At 39.1% G+C, this 15,700-nt stretch overlaps 1 protein-coding gene across 1 annotated transcript in view; it reads left to right on the plus strand.

Moving 5' to 3' along the window:
* LOC105001748 (ceruloplasmin-like) overlaps positions 1-15,700 on the plus strand; it is a 40,164-nt gene that overhangs the window by 22,646 nt on the left and 1,818 nt on the right. Inside the window, exons 13-17 of the mRNA XM_010858115.1 lie at positions 1,000-1,139; positions 3,029-3,157; positions 8,581-8,687; positions 9,704-9,905; positions 12,310-12,449. Of these exons, the coding sequence (XP_010856417.1) occupies positions 1,000-1,139; positions 3,029-3,157; positions 8,581-8,687; positions 9,704-9,905; positions 12,310-12,449 (718 nt within the window). The remainder of the gene's footprint in view (positions 1-999; positions 1,140-3,028; positions 3,158-8,580; positions 8,688-9,703; positions 9,906-12,309; positions 12,450-15,700) is intronic.

Below are 15,700 nucleotides of genomic sequence, written 5' to 3' on the forward strand. Positions count from 1 at the left end.
AAAAACATCAATTCTTCGGCGCTCAGCTTTCTTCACAGTCCAACTCTCACATCCATACATGACCACAGGAAAAACCATAGCCTTGACTAGACGGACCTTTGTTGGCAAAGTAATGTCTCTGCTTGTCCATGGGGTTGCACAGAGTCGGACACGACTGAAGTGATTTAGTAGCAGCAGGTTGGTCATAACTTTCCTTCTAAGGAGTAAGCGTCTTTTAATTTCATGGCTGCAATCACCATGTGCAGTGATTGTGGAGCCCCAAAAAATAAAGTCTGACACTGTTTCCACTGTTTCCCCGTCTATTTCCCATGAAGTGATGGGACCAGATGCCATGATCTTAGCTTTCTGAATGTTGAGCTTTAAGCCAACCTTTTCACTCTCCTCTTTCTCATCAAGAGGCTTTTTAGTTCCTCTTCACTTTCTGCCATAAGAGTGCTGTCATCTGCATACCTGAGGTTATTGATATTTCTCCTGGCAATCTTGATTCCAGCTTGTGCTTCTTCCAGCCCAGCATTTCTCACGATGTACTCTGCATGTAAGTTAAATAAGCAGGGTGACAATATACAGCCTTGACAGACTCCTTTTCCTATTTGGAACCAGTCTGTTTTTCCATGTCCAGTTCTAACTGTTGCTCCCTGATCTGCATATAGGTTTCTCAAGAGACAAGTCAGGTGGTCTGGTATTCCCATCTCTTTCAGAATTTTCCACAGTTTATTGTGATCCACACAGTCAAAGGCTTTGGCATAGCCAGTAAAGCAGAAATAGATGTTTTTCTGGAACTCTCTGCTTTTTCTATGATCCAGTGGATGTTGGCAATTTGATCTCTGGTTCCTCTACCTTTTCTAAAACCAGCTTGAACATCTGGAAGTTCATGGTTCATGTAATAGACTCTAGATATTAATAAATTTCATTATTCCAATAAGTTCTTCCATACGAGAATTTGTCTAATTTAATGGTTAAATTAATTAACTGTATTTTTTTGTTTTTATTTTCTCAAAGCGAAACAAACATATACTTGGATAGAGTTGAGACATATCTTGGGTCCAAATACAAGAAGGTCGTATACCGCCAATATGATGACATCACATTCACAAATCAAACAGTACGAAATGAAGATGAAATACATCTGGATATACTAGGTATTGATACACTAGAAGATTGGTTTGGGGTTTGTCATCTTGTCCTCAACCACTGGAAATTGTTGTCTACATAAGGATATTGTCAACTTCTACCTCAATGGAGAAAAGTGCCTATAATTCTAACTTTAATTTGTTTGCTGGTAGACACTTTTATTGGGAAAAGAAAAGTGATTCAAATATTTTTAAATGGACAACAAAGATATCATAGACAATGAATACGGTTAGTTTCAGATTATCTGGCTTCTTGCACACAGAATCCCAAGATTCTGGGAGGGACCTTAGAAATAACATTTAAAGATAATTTCTTTGAAGTTAAAACAAATCCCAGAAACCCTCATATAGTTAGGAGGGGGCCTTCTTTGTTTAAATTTAAGTGTTTAAACAGTTAATTGCTCAAGATTTAATTTCCTCTTCTGTCTAGGAGTGAGAAAAATATAGCCCATACCTCCACCTTTGACAGATCAGCTAAAAAACTAGTAAGTGGCTCCCAGGCACCCACATGTAACATTTCTATAAGTCACACAGCATTTCCATAAGTCACACAATGTATTCACTTGTTATGTCAAATGGCATGTCCATACATTGCATAGTATTTCCAGAGGTCACAAGGCATATCCATACACCCAGATCTTATTTCTGTCGTGATATCTGTGTGTCTATTGGAGGCCATGTTCTGGCATGGCACCCTGAGAAGATGGATGTGCATGCTGACAAGGAGGAATTTTTACTTTTCTTGGCTCCACGTCGGCCTCTTGGGCTTTGCAACCCCTGGAGGGAGGTCTGTGGTATTCAGTTTCCAGTGCTTTTGAATGGACCCTTCAAAAAAAGTAACAGTATTATATTTGTTTTCTCTAGGATTCTGGCCAAATGCACTAAGATAAATAACATAATATGACCCTCTAGATTCCTTTATTTACACACACACACACACACACGCACGTGCGCACACACACATACACACAAACCCCACTTTTTAGAAAAGGAAAAGCAAGCATAGTGTTTGAGATGGTAGAATTGCCATGGGCGGCAAAGAGGTGCTTTACTTCATTAGTATCTAGTATCTACCATGTCTCTTCGGGGTTCTGATATTAATAGTTATAGCACGTGTTTAAGGAGAGTTCTGTCTGCTTTATTGTTGTTTAGTCACTAACTGGTGTCAGACTCTTTGCAACCCCATGGACTGTGGCCCCCCAGGCTCCTCTGTCCATGGGATTTCCCAGGCAAGAATACTGTAGTGGGTTTCCATTTCCCCCTCCAGGGGATCATCCCAACCCAGGGATCAAACCTGCATCTCCTTCATTGACAGGTGGATTCTTTACCACTGAGCCATCAGGGAAGCCTTAGTTCATCTCAAAACCATCTCTGTTTCAGAATTTTTAGAGCCACAAATTCTATCTGCCTTCAAATAGAAGTTTTATAATAAATTATATACCTCCAGCTCTTAGCATGGGATAAAAAAGAGAGTAAAATGAAGGGTCAATTTGTGAGAGATAATAGCCCTGGGTCAATGAAAACACCTTGCAGTTTCTCCCAGTCTTCCACTAGGGTAAAGGGGGGTGGCTGCAGAACAAAAGGTTTAAATGGTGAGGTTGGTCAAGAAAGAAAATGTTCCATTTCTAAATTGTGTGTTTTCATAGGCATTAACTAATGCTCATCGAAGTAAGTTTTCTAGAACTGGAGCTTATAAAAATTCTAGATGATTTAAATTTTCCAGGCAAAAACCATGTGTCATAAAACAGCAATGGTCCATTTGTTAAATGTGTTTGTGTTTCATTTGGCTGCATGTTAAGGAATATAATAAGTCACTGTGTAGATCTTAAGAGGGCAGATGACTCATAATTTAAAATAAATAACAACTATCCATCCATTTTTCTTTTTGTATTTCCTAGGTCCTATAATATTTCTCAGCCCTGGTGAGAAAATCTATGTTGTCTTCAAAAATAAAGCCTCAAGACCATATTCTATTCATGCTCATGGAGTGAAAACAGACAACCCCACTGTTGTTGCAACACAGCCAGGTACCTGCTTTGGGAGAAAGAAAAGTCCCAAAGCTTTTATGCAGGACTGTGAGGATAACATCTGCTCTTTTCCCCCCCTTTTTTTGTTTGTTTCTTTCTTTTGTGAAATACCTACTATATTCCATGCCTATTTCTTTATTGAGGTATAGTAACTGATTTACAATATTATACTAGTTTTGGGTGTACAACATAGTGATTCAAAATTTTTATAAATTATACTCTATTTGTTATAAAATACTGGCTTTATTCCCTATGCTGTACAATATATCCTTATAGCTTATTTATTTTATACATAGTGGTTTGTACCTCTTAATCCCCTGCTTCTATCTCGCCTTTCCTCACTTTTCTGTCGCCAGTGGTAACCACTAGTTTGTCCTCTATATCTATGACTGTTTCTTTTCTGTTATATTCACTAGTGCTTTATTTTTAGATTCTACATATAAGTGATAATATAGTATTTGTCTTTATGTAGTTGACATTCCATTAAACATAATACCCTCCAGGTCCATCTGTGTAGTTGCAAATGGCAAAATTTCATTCTTTGTAATGGCTGAGAGAAGTGAAGTCGCTCAGTCGTGTCTGACTCTTTGCGACCCCATGGACTGTAGCCTACCAGGCTCCTCCCTCCATGGGATTCTCCAGGCAAGAGTACTGGAGTGGGTTGCCATTTTCCTTCTCCAGGGGATCTTCCCAACCCAGGGATTGAACCTGGGTCTCCCGCATTCTAGGCAGATGCTTTAACCTCTGAGCCACCAGGGACTCAATGGCTGAGTAGTGATATATATATATATTCATCTCCTTCATCTATTCATCTGTTGAAGGACACTTAGGTTGCTTCCATATCTTGGCTATTATAAATAATGCTGCTATGAACACTGGGGTCCATGCATCTTTTCAAATTAGTGTTTTCATTTTCTTCGGATGTATATCCATAAGTGGAATTGCTGGATCACATAGTAGTTCTGTTTTTAGTTTTTTGAGGAACCTTCATACTGTTGTCCATAATGGGTTGTTCCAACTTACAAACAAAATCAAAGTTAGCAGAAGAAAAGAAAACATTAAGATCAGAGCACAGATAAATGAAATAGAGATTTTAAGAGTAATATAAAAGATCAATGAAACTAAGAGTTAGCTCTTCAAAAAGATAAAATTGATAAACATTTAGTCAGATTCATCAAGAAAAAAGAGAGAAAGTGCAAGTAAATAAAATAAAAAATGAAAGAGAACTTACAACTGACACCACAGCAATACAAATTATCATAAGAGATTACTACAAACAATTATATGCTAATAAAATAGACATCCTAGAATAAATAGATAAATTCCTAGAAATATGCAATCTTCTGAGATTGCATCAGGAAGAAAAATTGAAAACATGAAATGAAACTGAATCTGTTGAAAAAACAACAACAAAGTCCAGCACCAGATGGCTTCATGGCTGAATTCTACCTAACTTTTAGAAAAGAGTTAACACCTATCCTTCTCAAACTCTTTCAAAAAATTGCAGATGAAAGAATGCTTCCAAACTTATTCTATGAGGCCAGCATCACCCTGATACCAAGACCAAACAAAGATACCACAAAAAAAGAAAATTACAGGCCAATATCACTGATAAACATAGATACAAAAATCCTCAAGAAAATACTAGCAAACTAAATCCAATGATACAATAAAAGGATCATATACCATGATCAAGTAGGATTTATCCCAGGGATGCATGCTAAGTCACTTCAGTTGTGTCCGACTCTTTGCGACCCCATGGACCCCATGGACCGTAGCCTGCCAGCCTCTTCCATCCATGGGATTCTGCAGGCAAGAATGCTGGAATGGGTTGCCATTTCCATCTCCAAAGGATCTTCCTGACCCAGGGATCAAACCTGCATCTCTTATGTTTCCTACATTGGCAGATGTGTTCTTTACCACTAACGTCACCTGGGATAGTTCGTTCCACAAGTCAATCAATGTGATACATCACATCAACAAATCATCAACAAATTGAAGATTAAAAGGATATGATCATCTCAATAGATGCAGAAAAAGCTTTTGAAAAATTAAGCAACTATTTATGATAAAAAGTCTCAACAAATTGAGTACAGAGAGAACATACCTCAACATAATAAAGGCCATATATGACAAGACCACAGCTAACATCAAACTCAACAGTGAAAAGCTAAAAGTGTTTCCTCTATGATCAGAAGCAAGACAAGGATGCCCACTCTAACCAGTTTTATTCAACATAGTATTCAAAGTCCTAGTCACAGCAATCAAACTAGAAAAAGAAATAAAAGGAATCCAAAACTGGAAAAGAAGAAGTGAAATTCTTACTGTTTGCAGATGACATGATACTGTACATTGAAAATCCTAAAGCCACCACCAAAAAACTCCTTGGGCTCATCAACGAATCTGATAAAGTTGAAGGATACAAAATTAATGTACAGAAATTTATTGCATTTATATACACTAACAACAAGATATCAGAAAGAGAAATTAATGAATAAATTAAGAAATTAATCCCATTCACAATCACACCAAAAGAATAAACTACCTAGAAACAAACCAACCAAAAGAGGTAAAAGACTTGTACTCAGAAAGTACAGAAAGCTCTTGTATGCTGAGAAAAAAATTTGAAGACAACACAAACAGATGGAAAGATATTCCATTCCTGGAATGAAAACAAACTATCCCACCGAAAATAAACAAACACGGCCAAGTAACTGCTTTGGGGAAAAGAAAAGCCCCAAAGCTTTTATGCAAGACAGTGGGGCTAATGTTCTTTCTTAAATAGGATTATAGTTCCAGGTGAGAGACATTAGTGGACTAGGAAGGAGAGGGGGCGACAGAGGATGAGATGGTTGGATGACAACACTGACTCACTGGACATGAGTTTGAGCAAATTCTGGGAGATGGTGAAGCACAGGGAAGCCTGGAGTGCTGCAGTCCATGGGGTCCCAAAGAGTTGAACCTGACTTAGCAATTGAACAACAGCAAGAAGGGCCTGAAGAACAAGTTTGAGAGAGAAGTTGCTTTTGCAAATGAAGTTTACTTCCAGGATAGGGCACCATGTGTATACAATTTGTGTGCAGCTCTCCCACCTCTTTACCTGTCCAGTTGTCAGGTATTTATGCTGTGTTCAATGTCTGCAACTCAAGTGCCAAAGTAGGAGTTGAGTACAAGGTGCAGTGTGTGAGGGAGGAGGCAAGGGAAAGAGTTGAGCAGCTAAGAAAAAGGGAGAAACCTCATGTGCTAATCATCGTGACATCACCCTGTACAGCATGCCACTCAGCATTCTAAACTCAAAGGAAATGAATGCTTTTTAATAAAAATGCCCAGGAGGGAGACCCTAAAATGAAGATTTGTGTGCAGACAGTGGTCTTGGGATAAACAACTTTGGGGGAATAAAAAAAGAAAGAAGCAAAATTGGACAGGGAAAAAAGGTTTAACAGAGATGTAACCTCAACAGAAGTCACAGCCACAACTCTGAGAAATGTCAAAGATTGGGTAGCCTGAAGCAACTTAGCAGCAGCAGCAGCAGCTCTCCTGAGTTGGGGTAAGAGAACTGACACCTTTGTATCCCTGCTCAGTCATTGGATGCAGGCATGGGGGACATGGCTGTTGATACCTGGTGGAGTATATTTCAAGGGGGATATAAAAGAGGCATCCAGAATGTCCTCTTGGAGAAAGAAATGGCAACCCACTCTAGTATTCTTGGCTAGAGAATCCTATGGGCGGAGTAGCCTGGTGGGCTGCTGTCCATAGGGTCGCAGAGGGTCGGACACGACTGAAGTGACTTAACATGCATGCATGCATTGGAGAAGGAAATGGCAACTCACTCCAGTATTCTTGTCTGGAGAATCCCAGGGAGAGGGGAGCCTGGTGGGCCGCCGTCTATGGGGTCGCACAGAGTCAGACACGACTGAAGCGACTTAGCAGCAGCAGCAGCAGAATGTCCTCTAAAGGTGCCCATAACAATAAGTAGTTCTGGGAATTAAGGGTATCAAAGAAAGAGTCAAATTCAGAAGAAAAAAAAAAGATTTGTGGGGCAGAAAGACTAAAGATAGACTTTGATGATAGGTAGAACATTCCCTTTTGATTTTAAAAGTAGACAGTCCTACCATGGGACCAAGATGAATCTCCTGCCAAGGGAGTTTGCAAGTCAGCACTTTGTTCTGATTAGCCAGGAAAGGATCACATTACATGCATTTCACTAACACTTCTGAGTACCTGCTGTGTCCCTGGACCTGTGCAGTGTGCTGGAAGGAGAGGGCTAATACTAAGATGATTGTTCAAGATTTGGAACTGGGGAGGCTGAGGATGGGGTTGGTTAGTAGAGAAGGAAGACTATGTCACAGGTGCTTGGAAACACCTCTGGAAGGGAGAGATGTAGAATGATACAGCAAGGGGTGAGGGTGGGGACCAAAAGAACTTTCCTGCAAGAGTCAAGAAGATTCAAATTAATGCAAACAGCCTTGGGGGTCGGGAGGGGAAGGAGGTGCATGTGATCTTCAGATTGGAAGGTTCAGAGCTGTGATTCAAAACAATTCTGTCACATTTCAAAGACTGAGTTATCTTCATGACAGTAAGTATTTGTTGAACAAGTGAATTAGATTTAACAATTGATATTTTTCAATGGCAGAATCACTATAAAGGTTTTTTTTAGTTTACTTGTTTATTTTTGGCTGTGCTGGGCTTTCTCTAGTATCAGTGAACAGGGGCTACTCTCTAGTTGCGGTGCGCGGGCTTCTCATTGCGATGGTTTCTCTTGTTGCTCTAGAGCTCTAGAGCACTGGCTCAGTATTTGTGGCACATGGACTTTGCTGTCCCTTGGCACATGGGATCTTCCTAGACCAGGGACTGAACCCATGTTCCCTACATTGGCAGGCAAATTCTTTACTGCTGAGTCATCAGAGAAGCCCCCATTATAAAGTTTTGATCCTGTAATGCTGAGAATCTAACAACCAACCCTGACAGTGACATCAACCTTGCCCTGTGGGTCAGAAGACGTAACACCAAGGGCTTCCCTTCACCATCTTGTCTAATCCCTAAATTCCCATTTTATGTGCATGAGGAAAAGCAAAGTGAAGTAAAAGTGTTAGGCGCTCAGTCATGTTCAACTCTCTGTGACCCCATATGGACTGTAGCCTGTCAAGCTTCTCTGTCCCTGGGATCATCCAGGCAAGGACACTGGAGTTGGTTGCATCCTCCTCCAGGGGATCTTCCTGACTGAGCATGAAGAAACAGAAGTCTAAACCATGTAAACACATTGACTAAGATCACAAAGCCAGAAGCTGTGGAGCCAGGAGTGAAAACGAGGACTATGCTGTTTAATATCTGTATAGCTTTAGGGTTTGTTCATTTTCTGGTTTTCCATAAAGAAATGCGATTTAAAAGATTCTGTTTAAACCCATTGCATTTACCTATTTCAGGAGAGATCCGAACATACGTTTGGCAGGTTCCTGAAAGATCTGGTCCTACCTCAAATGACTTTGAGTGCATACCTTGGTTTTACTATTCGACCGTGGACATGGTTAAGGTAAGCTTCAAATTCCAGTTTTTATACTTAGAAATTACGACAAAAGCAAGGTTTTATTTTTCTTTAAAAATCTCAGTTTTATGTAAACTTTCTAAATACTGCTTAGTTTTTAATTCTATACAAGTTTGCATTTTTCAAGAGCAAAAAATTATTACATTATGATTACTTAGATTTAGGATATTTTCCAACATGTTACTGTGGATTGAAGTACATATATATATATGGAATATATATATATGGGATAAACACATATATATGTATAATTATATGATAATACCCTCTTCTTTGTTTCATTGAATAAGATTTAGTTTCCAGAAAATTATGGATGAAGTTTTAAAATTCTGTAATTAGTTACAAATTAATGGACACACAGTATTTATCTTTTAAAAACTCTCAACTTGAGGTCCAGTTCATTTGTATTAAAAAAAAAAAAGAGCTCATTTTCTGGCCTTTTAGTTATTTTTGGCCTGCTTTCCACCAAAACCAAAAGCAGACACAGACATTCAACCCCAAAAGAAAATAAATACAAACGAACCAGGAATCCCAACTGAAAGTGGCTGCAAGAACAAATGTATCATTGGTGGGGGAGGATCCATGACCTTTAGACAAGTCTGTCAACCAACTCCAATGCAAGGGAATTCTAATTAAAACCGAAGTTCTGTTTTTTAATTAAAATTTCAAAGATAAAGCTAAATCTACTCAGGAATGTATCTAAAATCCCTTTCAAGAGTTTGTTGTTCATTTTGGACCTCAACTCTGATGAGTGAGATGATGATTTTTTTTTTCCAATCAAGAATTTAGCAAGTTATTTGTGGAAATTCTGATTTGAAAAAAAAGAAAAAAGGAAGAGAATTTAGCAAGTCAAATACTGTTCCTTATGCTCAGAGTTAGAACCCTAATCATTCAAAACTCAGGATCTAATCTCACTCAAACAAAAACTTGTTCCCACTCTTTTCCTTGTCTGGGGGAGTTTTTTAGCTGTGGACACAGTTCATCATCTTGCTTTGTCTCTCCAGGATCTTAATAGTGGACTGGTAGGTCCTTTGATTGTATGTCGAAAAGACACCAAAGAAAACATAGTTCACCGTGTTCTCCTCTTCCTGATTTTTGATGAGAATGAATCCTGGTACACTGAAGAAAACATCAATACCTATGCTCAAGAACCAAACCAAGTAGACAGGAATGATATTACTTTTAAACGAAGCAACAGAATGCATGGTAATGTCCACTCACTAACTCACTGACTGGCGCCTACAGGTGGTTCTGCCCAAAGGGAACAGATAAAAAGGTTTGCATCTGTCACTCTCAGCACAGTCTAAAGAACACAATCCATAGAGCTGGGGTGCAGATCACATAGACTAGGGGCCAGCAAACTTTTTCCATCAGGGGCTGGATAGTAAAGACTTTAGACTTGTAGACCATAGCGTTTCTGCCTTGAACTCTTCTACTCAACCCTTGTGACACCAAAACACTCACATGTAAGTGAGTATTTACACGCAAATGTAAGTGGCTTCAAGTCAGTAAAACTGCACTGGAAATAGTATTTCACACAATTTTCACATCAGGAAATATTTTTTTTTATTTTGTTCAACTGTTTAGAAGTTTAAAAACCAGTCTTTGCTCATGAGCAGTAGAGAAAAGGACAGTGAGCGAGCTGGAGCTGGCACTCAGGCTGTAGACCACTGTCCTAGCAGCGTGGTGAATTCTAATGTCCCTGGAGCCCTGAGGACAATGTAAAACTGAGGATATCAGCTAACATTCCTTGAAAGTCTAACTACATGCTCTAAAGCACTGTCTGAGGCCTTGAGGAGATACAAAAGCCATAAGGTGGATCATCTCTCAAGTTGTTCAGCGTGTTTCCACAGTAAAAGGCTGACTCAAAGGGATGCTGTGACAGGATTATAAATAGCACTGTGTTTTAAATTCTTATTTGGGAGGTCAAGAAAGGTTTCATGAAGGTGAGGAGAACTTTGAGTATTTAAAGATGCCTAGGAGACTCTCTAGTGGAAAACGAAGGGAATGACCTTCCGGGTGGATGGAAGAAGGTAAGCTAGGTCACAGAGCACCTGGAAAGAAAAAGCCATCAGTGTGGGGAATGAATACCCTGTTAAGAATTTAAACTTGATCTAAACCAGGGTTTCTCAAAGTTGACACTATTGACATTTTTGGTTGGATAACTCCTTGTGGGGGAGCTGTCCTATGCATTGTAGGATGTTTAGCAGAGCCATACTCCCAACCCCCTAGATGCCAGTAGCCCTTCTGCTCAGGTTGTGAGAACTAAAAAAATGTCTCCAGACACTGCCTCCCTTAGAGGAGAAGATCCTGTTGAGAACCACTATGCTAAAGGTTTCAAGAGCAGTGAGCTAGAGAATAGAAATAGATGTATGTGTTCCGAACAATTCTGGCATTTGTGCTCCAAGTGTGGCCCGTGAACCAGTAGTAGTGGCAGCCCTTCAGAGTTTGTTAGAAATGCAGTATTTCAGCCTTCACACACCCAGTGGATCACAATCTGCATTTTAACAAGATTCCCAGCCATGCACACACTAAAGTTTGAGAAGCACTGATCTAAAGCAGTGTGTCAGTGTCTCCTAGTTTTTTCCTGTTACTTCCCTCCATCAGCTAAAAGCATTAGAGCTCAACCTCCACAGATAAATGGTTATTAATTACATATGATATGTGTGTGCCCGTGTGCTCAGTCGTGTCTGACTCTTTGCGACCCCATGGACTGTAGCCCACCAGGCTCTTCTCTCCATGGGATTTCCCAGGCAAGAATACTTAAGTGGGTTGCCATTTCCTCTTTCAGGGGCTCTTCTTGACCCAGAGATGGAACCCATGTCTCTTGTGTTTTCTGCACTGGCAGGAGGATTCTTTTACCACTGAGCCACCTGGGAAGCCCAAAAAAAGGGCTTCCTGAATTAATTATATATTTGTGTCACTGTGATAATATATTCCATGTATTTCCAAAGACAGACACAAAATAGAAAAGGAAAAAGAAGGATATATAGTTTTTTATCTTAATATTTTCTTCCTATTACCCATTGGAAGCCATATCTGGTGAGGATTAAAGCGGGGGCAAGACAAGACCTCAGGCAAATGGCCATTCCTAGAGAAGGAAATGGCAACCCACTCCATTATTCTTGCAGGGAGAATCCCATGGACAGAGGAGCCTGGCGGGCTACAGTCCATGGGGTCGCAAAGAGTCAGACAAAATTAGTGACTGAACAACAAATGGCCATTCCAGTCATACTCATGACAGGTCATGAAGGAAATGGGATCACACTGCTAATGTTCTGAGCCTACTGAGATAATTTCAAGCATGCTTTAAATTTATAGACCTATTCAAGTATCCACCACCTTAAGTATCCTTAGTTGTGAATTATTCTAGAACAACCCACTTATGTTAAAGTCAGTGCCTCATTTCCTCGGGCAAGGAAAAACTCTTCAGCATCAGACACACCCATGAAAGGGTGGCTTGGTCATGTTTAACAGCGTCCTTAGGCTAGCTTGAAAACCCTCATGGCCTCTGAACACATCACGGTGCTTTCTATAAGGTGTTTTTTAAAAAACATTATTTCAAATCCTGGTCGAATATAACAAACTGTGTCCCCCTCTCCACCCACAGCAATTAACGGAAGACTGTTTGCAAATAACCAAGGCCTGGTATTTCACGTGGGGAGTGAAGTGAATTGGTATCTGATTGGCATAGGGGATGAGTCTGGCCTGCACACAGTTCACTTTCACGGCCACAGCTTTGTCTTCACGGTAAGAGGCCTGGGCAGCTCCTCTTAATTACTAAAGTACCTTGTTATTGGGGTAGCATAGAAAGATAACAGGATAAGAAAGGAAATGACCACACCAGAACGCAAGTTCATTACATACAATCTGCAGTATGTCTGATGCAATAGTTATACATTTAGCTCTTTGTATCCTACAGACATTCAATGAATGCTTCTGAATACATGAATTGCACTTCTTCCTCTATTCTGATGTTTCTCAATAAGTAAATAAAACATCTATAATCATCTTAATTTTACCCCTCTTTCCCAACTTATCTTTTTAATTTTCAAACTCTCAGTCACATAAAATAAAAATACCTTGAACACGCCTATATATTTTTGCTGCATTTGCTTTCTCTCTGTTTTTTTTTTTTCTGAATCCAACGGAAAGTAAATTGCAAACATCACGACTATTCACTCCTAAATACTAAAACAGGTGTATCCTAAGAATGAAGACAATCCTGCCTCAACCACAATAATATTATCATACCCTTTAAATTAACATTCATTGATAATATAATCTAACATACAGTCCATTCAAATATCACTAGTTGGCCCCAAAATGCTAGTTGTAATGGTTTTTCTTTTAATCCCAGATCTAACCATTTATACTTAGCATTTGGTTGTCATTGTCATGGTGGTTTTAGTCACTAAGTCGTGTCTGAGTCTTGCGACCCCATGGACTATAGCCCACCAGGTTCCTCTGTCCATGGGATTTCCCAGGCAAGAATACTGGAGTGCGGTGCCATTTTCTTTTCCAGGGGATCTTCACAATGCAGGAATCAAACCCAGGTTTCCTGCATTGCAGGCAAATTCTTTACCAACTGAATATCTTTCCTAAAATCAGGATACCATATGACGTTTATTTCCCTGATCTTTCATGATCTTTCATTTTTGAAGAGTCCAGGCCAGTTTTGTAGAATGTGCCATATTCTGTATTGTTCTGATCATTTCCTTGTGATTGGATCCATGTCAAACCCCTTGGCAAGAACACTACCTAGGGGATGCTGTGTATTTCTCGTATATAACATCAAGAGGTACACAGTGTCAACAGGTCCTAATACTGTGAAGGTTAAAGTTTGATAAGTTTCTGAAGGTGATGGGTACCATTCTCCCCATTTTGAAAGTATCATTTTCCTATTGTAACTAATAAGTAATCTGTGAGGTGATTTTTATGTGGTTTATTACAACAGTTTTTCATCTTACAGTTTAAAAAGTATCCATTGATGATCCTTGCCTGACTCAGTTTTTCTAATGGGGATTCCAAATGGTGACTTTCCAATTCTACCATTCTTTTAACATTTGCTATAAAATTAAAATATGGAACTAGGTGTGAAGTGGCTTTACAATTCCTTTATTTTATTATTATTATATTGCCATCTTTTTCTACTTTATGATTTCTTAGTTTCCTTATAGCTTCTGTCTGGTTTGCTTCCCATCCCTCCACCTGTCATACTTCTTTACAGTTGTTTTTCCTGACCATTCTTGCTGGCTATTTCTCTAGTTTATTATAAGTATTTTCAATTTTATCCTTCCTCTGTCTCCAAGTTAGTATCATTTATTTACGTAGAGAGCTTTCTCTTTATTTCCTCATCCTAATCCCTTATATAAATGTTAATGTGCAATGCAGGATCAATTATATTTTTTGCATTCGACACCTCAAACTTCCAATCTAACCGCTTGGCATGATACAGTCTATCTTTTACACATTTATAGAAGTTTCACATAAAGCTTTCCTGAATTCTAGATGCATTCCGTTCAGAGTTTCTTTAATGCTTTGGGTCTATCATAGAAATAAATTATTATGTACAACTTAATTTAGACAAAGTTTTATTTGTGTGTTGCTTTCTTTCCTTTAATAAAAAAATTATTCCCTGTAAATTTTTTTTGCTTAAAAAACTAATTTTATTATAGGGAATTTTATATAATAAAGTACACAGAATAATATAATGAATCTCTTTATCCATTGCCCAGGTCCAGCAGTCTTGACATTTCCATGCTTCCATCTACACTCCTCATATTTGTTAAGGAAAAACCTAGGGTTGTTGTTAAGTTCTTAGATGTTTATATTAGACTTTAAAAATTAGAATGCTGCTGCTGCTGCTAAGCCACCTCAGTCGTGTCCAACTCTGTGCGACCCCATAGACGGCAGCCCACCAGGCTTCCCCATCCCTGGGATTCTCCAGGCAAGAACACTGGAGTGGGTTGCCATTTCCTTCTCCAATGCATGAAAGTGAAACGTGAAAGTGAAGTTGCTCAGTCGTGTTTAACTCTTAGCGACCCCATGGACTGCAGCCTACCAGGCTCCACCGTCCATGGGATTTTCCAGGCAAGAGTACTAGAGTGGGTCACCACTGCCTTCTCCAAAAAATTAGAATAAAAGAGATTAAAACCCAGATATAGTTTTTTACAGTGTACTTATTGTTCAGTTCAGCAATGCCTGTGATATTCCTATAACCATGCCAAGTGCTATGTGGAGATGAAATCAGAGTTATCTTTCAGGAGCTACATTTACATAAATGATCACAGTATAAGGTGTCAAATTAAGTGGAATTTATGGCAACACTTCTATAGTGGTGATTATAGCTAACCTTTGAGTTTTTATGTGCTAGATGATATGCTTAGTGTTTTGCATGGATTTTTCATTGAACCCACACAACTTTCCCGTGAAAGACATACTATTTTATCACCATTTTACAGGGAAGTGAAGGATGGACAAGATAAAGAACTTTCCTACAAGCAAGAAGTGTTAAACTTAGGATTTGAACCCCTGGCTCTCACTCCAGAGCCCCTCACTCAACCTCTTCACAAAACTGCCTTCCTTTAGAATGATCCAGTTTGTACCATGCAGACTAGTACCACCAGTTATCAACTCTAGCCGCCCATTCTAAATTCATCGCAGATGGATACAAGAAGTCTTTCCCTTCTCTTGAGGCTGAATTTATCTTTATTTAAAAAAATTTTTTTTATTGGAGGATAATTGCTTTATAATGTGTTGGCTTCTCCCATACAACAACAGGAATCAGTCATAATTATATACAGAGTGAGATAAGTCAGAAAGAAAAAAACAAATATGTATTAACACACGTATATATGGAATCTAGAAAAATGGTACTGAGGCTGAATTTAATTACTCCAGCAATGATCCAGCTGCTGGAATCTACTCTCTGGGACATCTAGGGACAGCAGAGCAGCCCTCTGGGGTTACTAACTGGGTCTTGGGACAAACCAGCCAGT

This window comes from Bison bison, unplaced genomic scaffold, assembly GCF_000754665.1.
Source record: "Bison bison bison isolate TAMUID 2011002044 unplaced genomic scaffold, Bison_UMD1.0 scf7180017864384, whole genome shotgun sequence".
NCBI lineage: Eukaryota > Metazoa > Chordata > Mammalia > Artiodactyla > Bovidae > Bison > Bison bison.